Raw genomic sequence first — 12,092 nt, 5'->3', positions numbered from 1 at the left:
GCATGCAGTGAGAGGTGAACATGTATCAGACACTTGCAAAGGGGATTCCCACCGCCCTACTTACGTTTCTGGCACAATGCGCCGTAAGAGAACCTTGGATGACTTATCCACACACCCCGATTGAATCCTCAATAACTTTCCTGACACGATTATGCTTCATAATTCCATGACTGTGTCCTTAAACTACACCAGGGGTCGGCAACCTTTACCAGTCAAAGAGCCATTTTGACCAGTTTCACAAATTATATAAAACAATGGGAGCCGCAAAATTTTTTTGAAATTTTAAATAACACTGCATAGGAAGTTGTTTTTTTTTGCTTTGTATAACCAGGGGTCTCAGACACGCTGCCCACACCTTTATGTGGAATTTGAAAGCTGCTGCGACACGCGGGTTTTTATTTAATGGCGCTTGTCAGCGTCATGCGTGCCGTGATGGTCCAGCACTACAGTCAGCGTGCCTGATCAGCCACACGTTGTATGGGGCTTCCGCTTTAATCACGTAAGCAACAGCATGACATACTTGGTCAACAACCACACAGCTCACACTGACGGTGGCGGTATAAAAAAAACAAACGTTAACACTCTTACTAATAATGCACCACACTGTGAACCCACACCAAACAAGAATGACAAACACATTTCGGGAGAACATCTGCACCGTAACACAACATAAACATCCATCCATCCATCCATCTTCTTCCGCTTATCCGAGGTCGGGTCGCGGGGGCAGCAGCTTAAGCAGGGAAGCCCAGACTTCCCTCTCCCCAGCCACTTCGTCCAGCTCCTCCCGGGGGATCCCGAGGCGTTCCCAGGCCAGCCGGGAGAGATAGTCTTCCCAGCGTGTCATGGGTCTTCCCCGTGGCCTCCTACCGGTCGGACGTGCCCGAAACACCTTCCTAGGGAGGCGTTCGGGTGGCATCCTGACCAGATGCCCGAACCACCTCATCTGGCTCCTCTCGATGTGGAGGAGCAGCGGCTTTACTTTGAGCTCCCCCTGAATGACAGAGCTTCTCACCCTATCTCTAAGGGAGAGCCCCGCCACTCGGCGGAGGAAACTCATTTCGGCCGCTTGTACCCGTGATCTTGTCCTTTCGGTCATGACCCAAAGCTCATGACCATAGGTGAGGATGGGAACGTAGATCGACCGGTAAATCGAGAGCTTTGCCTTCCGGCTCAGCTCCTTCTTCACCACAACGGATCGATACAGCGTCCGCATTACTGAAGACGCCGCACCGATCCGCCTGTCGATCTCACGATCCACTCTTCCCCCACTCGTGAACAAGACTCCGAGGTACTTGAACTCCTCCACTTGGGGCAAGATCTCCTCCCCAACCCGGAGATGGCACTCCACCCTTTTCCGGGAGAGAACCATGGACTCGGACTTGGAGGTGCTGATTCCCATCCCAGTCGCTTCACACTCGGCTGCGAACCGATCCAGTGAGAGCTGAAGATCTTGGCCGGAGGAAGCCATCAGGACCACATCATCTGCAAATAGCAGTGACCTAATCCTGCAGCCACCAAACAACATAAACACAACAGGACAAATACCCAGAATCCCATGCAGCCCTACATTATACACCCCCCCCCCCTACCAAACCCCGCCCACCTCAACCGACGCACAGAGGGGGGGGGGCGGGGGGGGGGTTGATGTGTGAGGGAGCAGGGTTGGGGTTGGGGCGGGGTTTGGTGGTAGCAGGGGTGTATAATGTAGCCCGGAAGTGTCAGGGCTGCATTGGATTCTGGGTGTTTGTTCTGTTCTGTTTGTTATGTTAAGGTGCAGATGTTCTCCCGAAATGTGTTTGTCATTCTTGTTTGGTTTTGGTTCAAAGTGTGGCGCATTATTAGTAAGAGTGTTAAAGTTGTTTTATATGACCACCGTCAGTGTTGACCAAGTATGCCTTGCTGTCACGTACGTGGCCAAGCTAAAGATGGCACGCCCTTATTATAGCCGTAAGGGTGAAAATCGGTGAATATTAATCCCGGGAGTTTACTGCGACAGGCACTGAAATCCGGAAGTCTCACGGGAAAATTGGGGGGTTCAGCAAGTAAGCTGCTGAGCCGCATCAGAGTGATCAAAGAGCCGCATGCGGCTCCGGAGCCGCGGGTTGCCGACCCCTGAACTACACTAACAGTATTCTAAGGATGTATCAATCAACACATTGTCTTGTTTTGCAGACGTCAGACAGTGACCAGCACCCCCTGCTGGATAGAGCTGCATCTCAACGGTCCTTTACAGTGGCTGGACAAGGTTCTCACACAGATGGGTTCCCCCAGCATCCACTGCTCGAGTGTGTCTTAAAGGCAGCCTCCTCCAGGTCACACGCTCAGGCTCTCACTTGAAGTGACATGACACTACAGCAGTCTTCAGATCAACCTCACACACTTTGCTTCTGCACGCTAGTGTCTTCATGTGAAGCCGCAAGGTATTTGCTGCAGGTTTCACATACAATACACCTTCTGTTTCTTCATAAACACGTTGTTCATGGTGAGGACTTTGAACTTAGTTCTTACATTTTCATTAATTTCTCAGGAAATACTTCACCCTAATACAAAACATCAAGCTTATTTGTAAAACGTTTTGGAAATACATCAAAATCCTCTGAATCTATCTCTGCTCATGTATCATGTTACACAACATTTTGGATTCTATGAATGAACTAAACCTTTTACTAGTGTTTATGTCCCAGTACCACTCTTAGTAAGTCGCTGAATGTGGGAGTTTATTGGTCAAAGCAGGGGGAAAAACATGATCAATGTGATTAAATATATATACAGTGGAAACAAGGTATTCAGACTTCTTCAAAATGTTCACTCTTTGTTTCATTGCAGCTATTTGCTAAAATCCAAAAAGTTCATTTTATTTCCCATATTTACAGAAAAAAACAGAACTTTTTGCAAATTTAAAAAAAAGAAAAACTGAAATATCACATGGTCATAAGTATTCAGATGCTTTGCTCAGTATTGAGTATTAGCACCCTTTTGATCTCGTACAGCCATGAGTCTTCTGGAGAATGACAAGTATTTGGGGATCCGCTGCCATTCTTTCTTGCAGACCCTTGGATGGTGAACGTTGGCAGACAGCCATATTCAGGTCTCTGCAGAGATGCTCAATTGGGTTTAGGCCATGGTTCTGGCTGGGCCAGTCAAGAATGGTCACAGAGTTATTCCATAGCCACTCTTTTGTTATTTTAGCTGTGTGTTTAGGGTCATTGTCTTGTTGGAAGGTGAACGTTCAGCCCAGTCTGAGGTCCTAAGCACTCTGGAAGAAGTCTTTTTTCTAGGATATCTCTGCACTTGGCCGCTTTCATCTTTCCTTCAATTGCCCTGTCCCTGCAGCTGAACTACACCCCCATAGCATGATGCTGCCACCACCATGTTTCACATTTGGGATTGTATTGGGCAGGTGATGAGCAGTGCCTAGTTTTGTCCACACATACCGCTTAGAGTTAACACCCAACATTTAATCTTGGTCTCATCAGACCAGAGAATCTTATTTCTCAGTCTGGGAGTCCTTCATGTGTTTTTTTGGCAAACTATGCAGGCTTTCATATGTCTTTCACTGGGGAGAGGCTTCCGTCAGGCCACTCTGCCACTTTCTCCCATCTCCCTACTGCATCTCTAGTGCTCAGCCAAAGTGATATTTGGGCTCTTCTCCCACCATGGCTCAGTTTGGCTGGACAGCCAGGTCTAAGAAGAGTTTTGGTCGTCCCAAACGTTTTCTATTTGAGAATTATGGAGGCCACTGTCCTCTTGGGAACCTTCAGTGCTGCAGAAATTATTTTGTAACCATGGCCAGATCTGTGCCTTGCCACAATTCTGTCTCTGAGCTCCTTGGGCAGTTCCTTCAACCTCATGATTCTCATTTGCTCTGACGTGCACTGAGAGCTGCACGGTCTTATATAGACATGTGTGTGCCTTTCCTAATCAGTTTAATTAAACACAGCTGTGCTCAAATGAAGGAGAATCAGAAAAAATGGACACCATGTGAGTTAAATATAGGTGTCACAGCAAAGGGTCTGAATACATATGACCATCTGATATTTCAATTTTTTTCAAAGTTCTACATTTCTGTTTTTTTCTGTCAAGATGGGGTGCTGAGTGTACATTGACAAACTTGTTTTGATTTTGGCAAATGGCTGAAATGAAACAGAGTGAAGATTTTAAAGGGGTCTAAATACTTTCTGTACCCATTGTAGTTTAAGTACAAGGTACTTAGCCCACAATGATTTCATCATATTAATGAGAGTTAGATGATTACTTTCTAATTGGTGTTTTAAACAGAAGCACGATTATTAATAATCCTTGTATGGAAAACTATTTTGCTCAATGAAAGATACATTTTATAAGTTATTTTTGCATACTGTCCTGCATAGAAGTATATTTTTACGATTGCCTCAGTATGGTTGTACATACATAACTATTTATAGCTTGTGAATTCTTGTAGTTCTGATTGAATCAGAGTGACTCCGCCTGCTTTATTGTTGTCCCTTCTTTGGTGTTTGGTTAACTGAGGTCTAACACACACTGTAGAATAATGGCACATGCTACTTCTGTTACATAGCACATACACTGACTGACTGACTGATGGGCGCTCCAGCATTTTTGCTAAAACAACAAACGTCTTATCTCATAGCACCAATCTGCTCCAGGTGGGTGAATGATGCACTTCTTGTTTACCGTGTTGATTGTTGTGCAGCTTCCGTTGTAGTTGTGTGTAATTTCCTTAGACATGGTCTTTGCCATGTTAATATTCATGCACCTCCAGTACAGTCATAACCTATTTAAAGCAGTAACACAGCGCATTAGTTTTTAGAGCATTGTATCTTCTTATGGTCTTGCTTAAATGTCCTGTTTCATGTGCGTTCTTTGTTCACGGGGTCAAATATTTGTTCTAAATGGCTTGTTTTGTTCTGTCTGATAGTAAATAAATGTAAAGAGACAACATACTACTGTCTGTATATTTCACCAAGCACATGCAAACCAACAGGACATCTCCAAGCGTTTTTCCTTGTCATTCACAACCCCCAGCTATAATTTCACTTTTGAACAGATAAGATACTGATTTTTATTTCCTGATATTGAATTAAAAAAAAAAAAAGGGTCCTAAATCTTAAAAATCAAGTCATTCACACATCCAAAAGAAACATTTTTATGTTGACTCAACACAATCTTCATTATTTGTCAGACAGTAATTTTTAAATAAGGCACATCATGTCACTTCCAAGATATGTGACTACTGTACCAAAAGGAAAAATGCATAAATTAAAACATTGTGAGTGTGACTGACCTTTCTATCATTTATTAATGTTCACTGGCTGACCCATGTCTGGGGACCCATCTATAGCATCTCCCTTCTCCCTAATAGGATATGCACCCTGCTAATCCAATGTAAGTTTTGGCCTACAGTACAGTCCATTAACACGTCTGCTTTCAAAGTTCAAGTATCCATTCACGGTAAGAGCTGGATCTTGCAGGACGCCAGGAAAGGTAAGAGATATGTTAACTGGCTAATAGGTTCCTTTTGTTAGCTTTCCTCGCCCGATGATAACCCGTCAATCTCATCGTCATCACCGCCGATGGCCGTCCAAAAGGCTTTAGCTACCTGGAAAGCCGATTTTGTCCACAATGTAGAAGCAATTCATAGTCCAGGCGTACATGTCTTTAAAATAGGCTGTTGCTTACCTTCTCTGCGTGAACCTTTCTCTGCTCATGGGGTAATGAAGATGCTTTGTCTGAAAGTTGCCGGAGAAAAAAACGCATCTTTGAACAACCTTCATGTCCCAAGACTATTGTACATTCATCTACCTTTCATCTCTTTTAATTTGGTGAAGAGGCGCTCAAAGTTATCCACATCTGCATCTCCAGCTGTGAGGTTTGCGAGCTCCTGGATGTCCAAATTAGTCATTGCATCTGAGAACAACCCATTACAGAATAAGGCATGATTCATTATTACAATGAATAGATCATATTTAATGTTAACTCACCAACAACTGCATTACTATCTTGAGAGTTGGTTCTCTCTGTATGGCGAGACACTTCATTGAAAAGAGCCCCCTCTGCTGGCAGACTGGAAGACTGTTACAGAAGTAGAATATAGTATGTCAAAAGAAAAACAATGTTGAAAATAAAATGAGAAATACGTGGCACCGACTTGCGGCTCTTGACAGTTACGAGGGTTGTTGTGTCTTGCAGCCACCAAACTACTCATGAGACCAAAGCCCTGATTGTGTCCTGTTCGGTGACAAAATGAATACATATTATAAAGTTGAGCATGCTTTTAAAAAAAATCAACAGTGAAAGTGTACTTGCTGACCATCCTTCATCTCCACAGTGGACCACACATTCGCATTGAGAGCCTGAACAATTCTCTTTACTCCTGTGGATTCTGGAAAATCATCTGACAGACGAAAACAAATTGAGACCAAATCAGGTAAAAAATGAAAACGCACAATATGACAATCTTATATAATTACTTCAACAGAGATGTCCGATAATGGCTTTTTTTAACCGATATCCCGATATTTTCCAACTCTTAATTACCGATATCAAGCGATACCGATATATACAGTGGTGGAATTAACACATTATTATGCCTAATTTTGTCGTGATGCCCCACTGGATGCATTAAACAATATAACAAGGTTTTCCAAAATAAATCAACTCAAGTTATGGAAAAAAAAATGCCAACATGGCACTGCCATATTTATTATTGAAGTCACAAAGTGCATTATTTTTTTTAACATGCCTCAAAACAATAACAGTGCAATACTTTTTCACAACATGGTCACTACTGCCTAGCTTCTCTTGTTATATTCTTATTTTACTGTTATATTTTTATTCTCATTGTTTTTATTTTTATTCTTATTGTAATATTTTTCTATTCTGTTTCCATTCATACCCCCATTATTTACTTTTTAAATTTGATCTCAACTCTGTACACTGCTGCTGGAATTTTAATTTTCCTGAGGGAACTCTCCTGAAGGAATCAAAGTACCGTATTTTCCGCACTATTAGCCGCACCTAAAAACCACAAATTTACTCAAAAGCTGACAGTGCGCCTTATAACCCGGTGCGCTTTATATATGGATAAATATTAAGATTCATTTTCATAAAGTTTCGGTCTCGCAACTTCGGTAAACAGCCGCCATCTTTTTTCCCGGTAGAACAGGAAGCGCTTCTTCTTCTACTGTAAGCAACCACCCGCCCGCGTAGAAGAAGAAAAAGCGCGCGGATATCACCGTACGTTTCATTTCCTTTGTGTGTTTACATCTGTAAAGACCACAAAATGGCTCCTACTAAACGACAGGGATCCGGTTCATGAAAAGACGCAATCCCTCCATCCGCACACGGATTACTATTTCACAGCAACTGATATTCCTGTGAACCGCACTGTGGATACAAAGGGAGCACGTACGGTGAATATTCGCACCACAGGGAATGAGAAGTCATCCTTCACTGTGGTTCTAGCTTGCCATGCTAATGGCCAGAAACTTCCACCCATGGTGATATTCAAAAGGAAGACCTTGCCAAAAGAGACCTTTCCAGCCGGCGTCATCATAAAAGCTAACTCGAAGGTATGGATGAAGAAAAGATGAGCGAGTGGTTAAGGTAAGTTTAAGTTTACGCGAAGAGGCCGGGTGGCTTTTTTCACGCAGCTCTGTCCATGTTGATATACGTATGTTTGTGATTGCACATTTGCGTACATTTTGGGAGTGAACAGAGTTGTTAGAACGCTGGTTTTTAATATATTATTAAAGTTTGACTGACCTATCTGACTGTTTTTTTGACATTCCTTTAGCGCAGTTAGATGCGGCTTACAACACCGGGCGGCTTATAGGTGGACAAAGTTTTGAAATATGCCGTTCATTGAAGGCGCGGCTTATAACCCAGGGCGCCTTATGGTGCGGAAAATACGGTACTATCTATCCATCCAAACAGCAGCTTGGAATTTGGGACATGCTCTCCCTGAGAGAGACTATGAGGAGGTTGGGGTGGGTGGGGGTAGGGGTAGCAGGGGGGTTTATATTGTAGCGTCCCGGAAGAGTTAGTACTGCAAGGGATTCTGGGTATTTGTCCTGTTGTGTTACTGTGCGGATGTTCTCCCAAAATGTGTTTGTCATTCTTGTTTGGTGTGGGTTCACAGTGTGGCGCATATTTGTAACAGTGTTAAACTTGTTTATACGACCACCCTCAGTGTGACCTGTATGGCTGTTGACCAAGTATGCTTTGCAGTAATTTGTGACGCAAAGGAAATGCCTTTAAGGTTTATTGGCACTCTGTACCTCTCCCTACGTCCGTGTACACATTGGCGTTTTAAAACTTCATACATTTTACTTTTAGAAACAGATACCGATAATTATGAAACAGATACCGATAATTTCCGGTATTACATTTTAAAGCATTTATCGGCCGATAATATCGGCAGCCCGATATTATCGGACATCCCTAGTGTCGATGAACAATATTTAAATTACAGCAGTGTTGTTTTCTGCAAGGGCAAAGTGAAATAATACACCTACCTACAGGTATAAAAATATGAGATACATTTCCATTCTGCAAGAACAAAACATGATGGCTATATGGATGGCGCTTTCTCACCATCTTCATCCGGCAAATCCTGAGGGTTGAGCTCCACGAGCTCAAAGCTGTGTCCCAAACACCACTGCTGGGCTTCATGTCTGGTGACCCCTTGGAAATAAACATGGTAAGAAAGAATTAGGCAAAATTAAGAATATTCAGTCAGTGTGCGATAGTGGAGGAAACATACCATCTTCACAAACTCTGTCACACACTAGAATGAGCACTTCTGGAGCAATGTCCTCCACCACCGATATCCACGGATGGAGCTTCTCCAGACTACCTTTCTGCAAAACACATTGAAACAGCTTCAATACATAAGTGAGTAAACTAAGGCACCCGAGCAATATATTCCATACCTTTGTGCTATCAAAATAAGCAATGAAAGCCTGCATGGATTGTGCAATCTCTAGAGACATTTGGAAAGTGCTTGGTACGACACACAGGCTGATATCTGCCGTGTAGTACTTGTTGTTGATGGTCCATGGATACCACACCACTGCTGCTTCTCTCTTCCTCGCCTCTGGCAACGTCTTGGAGGCAAGGATTTCTGTAAACAAAACACCACAATTAGTCCAAAGAAACCAGCGGTTTGCCTAAATTGGTTAAGCCACAAAAAAACACCTAAGTACAAACCCCGTTTCCATATGAGTTGGGAAATTGTTAGATGTAAATAGAAACAGAATACAATGATTTGCAAATCCTTTTCAACCCATATTCAATTGAATGCACTACAAAGACAACATATTTGATGTTCAAACTCATAAACTTTTTTTTTTTGTTGCAAATAATAATAAACTTACAATTTCATGGCTGCAACACGTGCCAAAGTAGTTGGGAAAGGTAAAGTTCACCACTGTGTTACATCACCTTTTCTTTCAACAACACTCAATAAACGACTGGGAACTGAGGAAACTAATTGTTGAAGCTTTGAAAGTGGAATTAGTTCCCATTCTTGTTAAATGTAGAGCTTCAGTCAACAGTCCGGGGTCTCTGCTGTCGTATTTTACGCTTCATAATGCGCCACGCATTTTCGATGGGAGACAGGTCTGGACTGCAGGCGGGCCAGAAAAGTACCCGCACTCTTTTTTTACGAAGCCACGCTGTTGCAACACGTGCTGAATGTGGCTTGGCATTGTCTTGCTGAAATAAGCAGGGGCTTAGATGGCAGCATATGTTGTTCCAAAACCTGTATGTACCTTTCAGCATTAATGGTGCCTTCACAGATGTGTAAGTTACCCATGTCTTGGGCACTAATGCACCCCCATACCATCACAGATGCTGGCTTTTGAACTTTGCGTCGATAACAGTCTGGATGGTTCGCTTCCCCTTTGGTCCGGATGACACGATGTCGAATATTTCCAAAAACTATTTGAAATGTGGACTCGTCAGACCACAGAACACTTTTCCACTTTGTATGAGTCCATCTTAGATGATCTCGGGCCCAGAGAAGCTGGCGACGTTTCTGGGTGTTGTTGATAAATGGCTTCCGCTTTGCATAGTAGAACTTTAAGTTGCACTTACAGATGTAGCAACAAACTGTATTTAGTGACAGTGGTTTTCTGAAGTGTTCCTGAGCCCATGTGGTGATATCCTTTAGAGATTGATGTCGGTTTTTGATGCAGTGCCGTGTGAGGGATGGAAGGTCACGGTCATTCAATGTTGGTTTCCGGCCATGCCGCTTACGTGGAGTGATTTCTCCAGATTCTCTGAACCTTTTGATGATATTATGGACCGTAGATGTTGAAATCCCTAAATTTCTTGCAATTGCACTTTGAGAAACGTTGTTCTTAAACTGTTTGACTATTTGCTCACGCAGTTGTGGACAAAGGGGTGTACCTCGCCCCATCCTTTCTTGTGAAAGACTGAGCATTTTTTGGGAAGCTGTTTTTACACCCAATCATGGCACCCACCTGTTCCCAATTAGCCTGCACACCTGTGGGATGTTCCAAATAAGTGTTTGATGAGCATTCCTCAACTTTATCAGTATTTATTGCCACCTTTCCCAACTTCTTTGTCACGTGTTGCTGGCATCAAATTCTAAGTTAATGATTATTTGCAAAAAAAAAATGTTTATCAGTTTGAACATCAAATATGTTGTCTTTGTAGCATATTCAATTGAATATGGGTTGAAAAGGATTTGCAAATCATTGTATTCCGTTTATATTTACATCTAACACAATTTCCCAACTCATATGGAAACGGGGTTTGTAGTTTAACTTCCATCCATCCATCCATTTTCTACCGCTTGTCCCTTATGGGGTCGCAGGCGGTGCTGGAGCCTATCTCAGCTGCATTCGGGCGGAAGGCGGTGTACACCCTGGACAAGTCGCCATCTCATCGCAGGGCCAACACAGATAGACAGACAACAGTCACACACTAGGGACCATTTCGTGTTGCCAATCAAACGTCATTATTCCTTAACACCAACACGCAAATATCTTTTTAATAGGCCTGTGACGATGTCGCTAAGATAAAGATTAAAACATGAGTAAGGTAACAATGGCAGGTAAACATACTAGCTAGCATTAGCATGTGTGACATAGAATGTGACTTCCAGAGCAGCACTTACGTTGGATCAGTTCGTCCTCCTTAAAGTCAGAGTCACAACTAGTGACCACTACACACGGGATGGGCACGGCTGTCGCATCCTCGGAGTCAGACATTTTAATAGAATTATTACGGAGAAGAAGCTCCGTTAGCTTCCAGCTTCAAGTGACGTAAACCGCCAAAAGTGACGCAAAAGTGTAGTAAATTAAACATTTCAAGTCTGACATCCGGTGTACAATTAAACATATATTTTCTTTAATCTTTCGATATATAAGTGCATTAAGATTACAATTTATTGAAGTTAATCCAATGAAATAAACATTTTACATTTAATACGCTTCCGGTTCGGAAGTGGTTCGTCACACTGCAACTTTTGATATCGAGCCAATTCCAAGTAAATACATGACCAGAGCAGTAAATACTGATATGGATGGTTTTTACTTGACATTTTTCACGATCATTGAATTATTTGTATTTACTTTGTTGATCAATTTTTATAATCAGAATAAAATACAGGACATATATATTACAAACAAATAATGGTTTTAGACGCCAATTCCTATATATATATATATATATATATATATATATATATATATATATATATATATATATATATATATATATATATATATATATATATATATAGTCAGATTTACAAACATATGAACCCTAAAGAGTATCTTATTCACCATTTGATTGGCAGCAGTTAACGGGTTATATTTAAAAGCTCATACCAGCATTCTTCCCTGCTTGGCACTCAGCATCAAGGCTTGGAATTGGGGGTTAAATCACCAAAAATGATTCCCGGGCACGGCACCGCTGCTGCCCACTGCTCCCCTCACCTCCCAGGGGGTGATCAAGGGGATGGGTCAAATGCAGAGGACAAATTTCACCTCACCTAGTGTGTGTGTGACAATCATTGGTACTTTAACTTAACTTTAACTTTACACATACAAACTGTA

General features: G+C 42.3%; 2 protein-coding genes across 3 annotated transcripts in view; one reads left to right on the top strand and one right to left on the bottom strand.

Annotated features, from left to right (window-relative positions):
• smad3b (SMAD family member 3b) overlaps positions 1 to 4,946 on the top strand; it is a 52,903-nt gene extending 47,957 nt beyond the window's left edge. The window contains exon 9 of the mRNA XM_061969492.2: positions 2,176 to 4,946. Within this exon, the coding sequence (XP_061825476.1) occupies positions 2,176 to 2,299 (124 nt within the window). The 3' untranslated portion in view covers positions 2,300 to 4,946. The remainder of the gene's footprint in view (positions 1 to 2,175) is intronic.
• Positions 4,947 to 5,133: 187 nt separating this feature from the next.
• aagab (alpha and gamma adaptin binding protein) lies at positions 5,134 to 11,308 on the bottom strand. 2 transcript variants are annotated; one of them, XM_061969491.2, is made up of 10 exons: positions 11,150 to 11,308; positions 8,937 to 9,127; positions 8,768 to 8,864; positions 8,599 to 8,688; positions 6,314 to 6,397; positions 6,152 to 6,231; positions 5,985 to 6,075; positions 5,806 to 5,910; positions 5,683 to 5,732; positions 5,134 to 5,602 (listed from the first exon to the last, which is right to left on the bottom strand). In XM_061969491.2, exons 1-10 carry the CDS (start codon positions 11,241 to 11,243, stop codon positions 5,525 to 5,527), a joined length of 960 nt encoding a protein of 319 aa, XP_061825475.1. In that variant the 5' UTR covers positions 11,244 to 11,308; the 3' UTR covers positions 5,134 to 5,524. The 2 variants fall into 2 exon arrangements, with proteins under 2 accessions (XP_061825475.1, XP_072770092.1); XM_072913991.1 differs by lacking the exon at positions 11,150 to 11,308 and adding an exon at positions 10,823 to 10,948.
• Positions 11,309 to 12,092: the final 784 nt, after the last annotated feature.

Source organism: Nerophis lumbriciformis, linkage group LG10, assembly GCF_033978685.3.
Source record: "Nerophis lumbriciformis linkage group LG10, RoL_Nlum_v2.1, whole genome shotgun sequence".
Classification (NCBI taxonomy): domain Eukaryota; kingdom Metazoa; phylum Chordata; class Actinopteri; order Syngnathiformes; family Syngnathidae; genus Nerophis; species Nerophis lumbriciformis.
The sequence above is the reverse complement of the archived record's forward strand: the minus strand, read 5'-3'. Positions and strand labels throughout refer to the sequence as shown.

Excerpts from the sequence above, each read along its gene's own strand:
- aagab (XM_061969491.2), bottom strand. The coding sequence starts at position 11,243 with ATGTCTGACTCCGAGGATGCGACAGCCGTGCCCATCCCGTGTGTAGTG. Across the intron at positions 9,128-11,149 it reads GGAGGACGAACTGATCCAAC|AAATCCTTGCCTCCAAGACG; the intron begins GTAAGTGCTGCT and ends TTTTGTTTACAG. Across the intron at positions 6,398-8,598 it reads GGATTTGCCGGATGAAGATG|ATGATTTTCCAGAATCCACA; the intron begins GTGAGAAAGCGC and ends TTCGTCTGTCAG.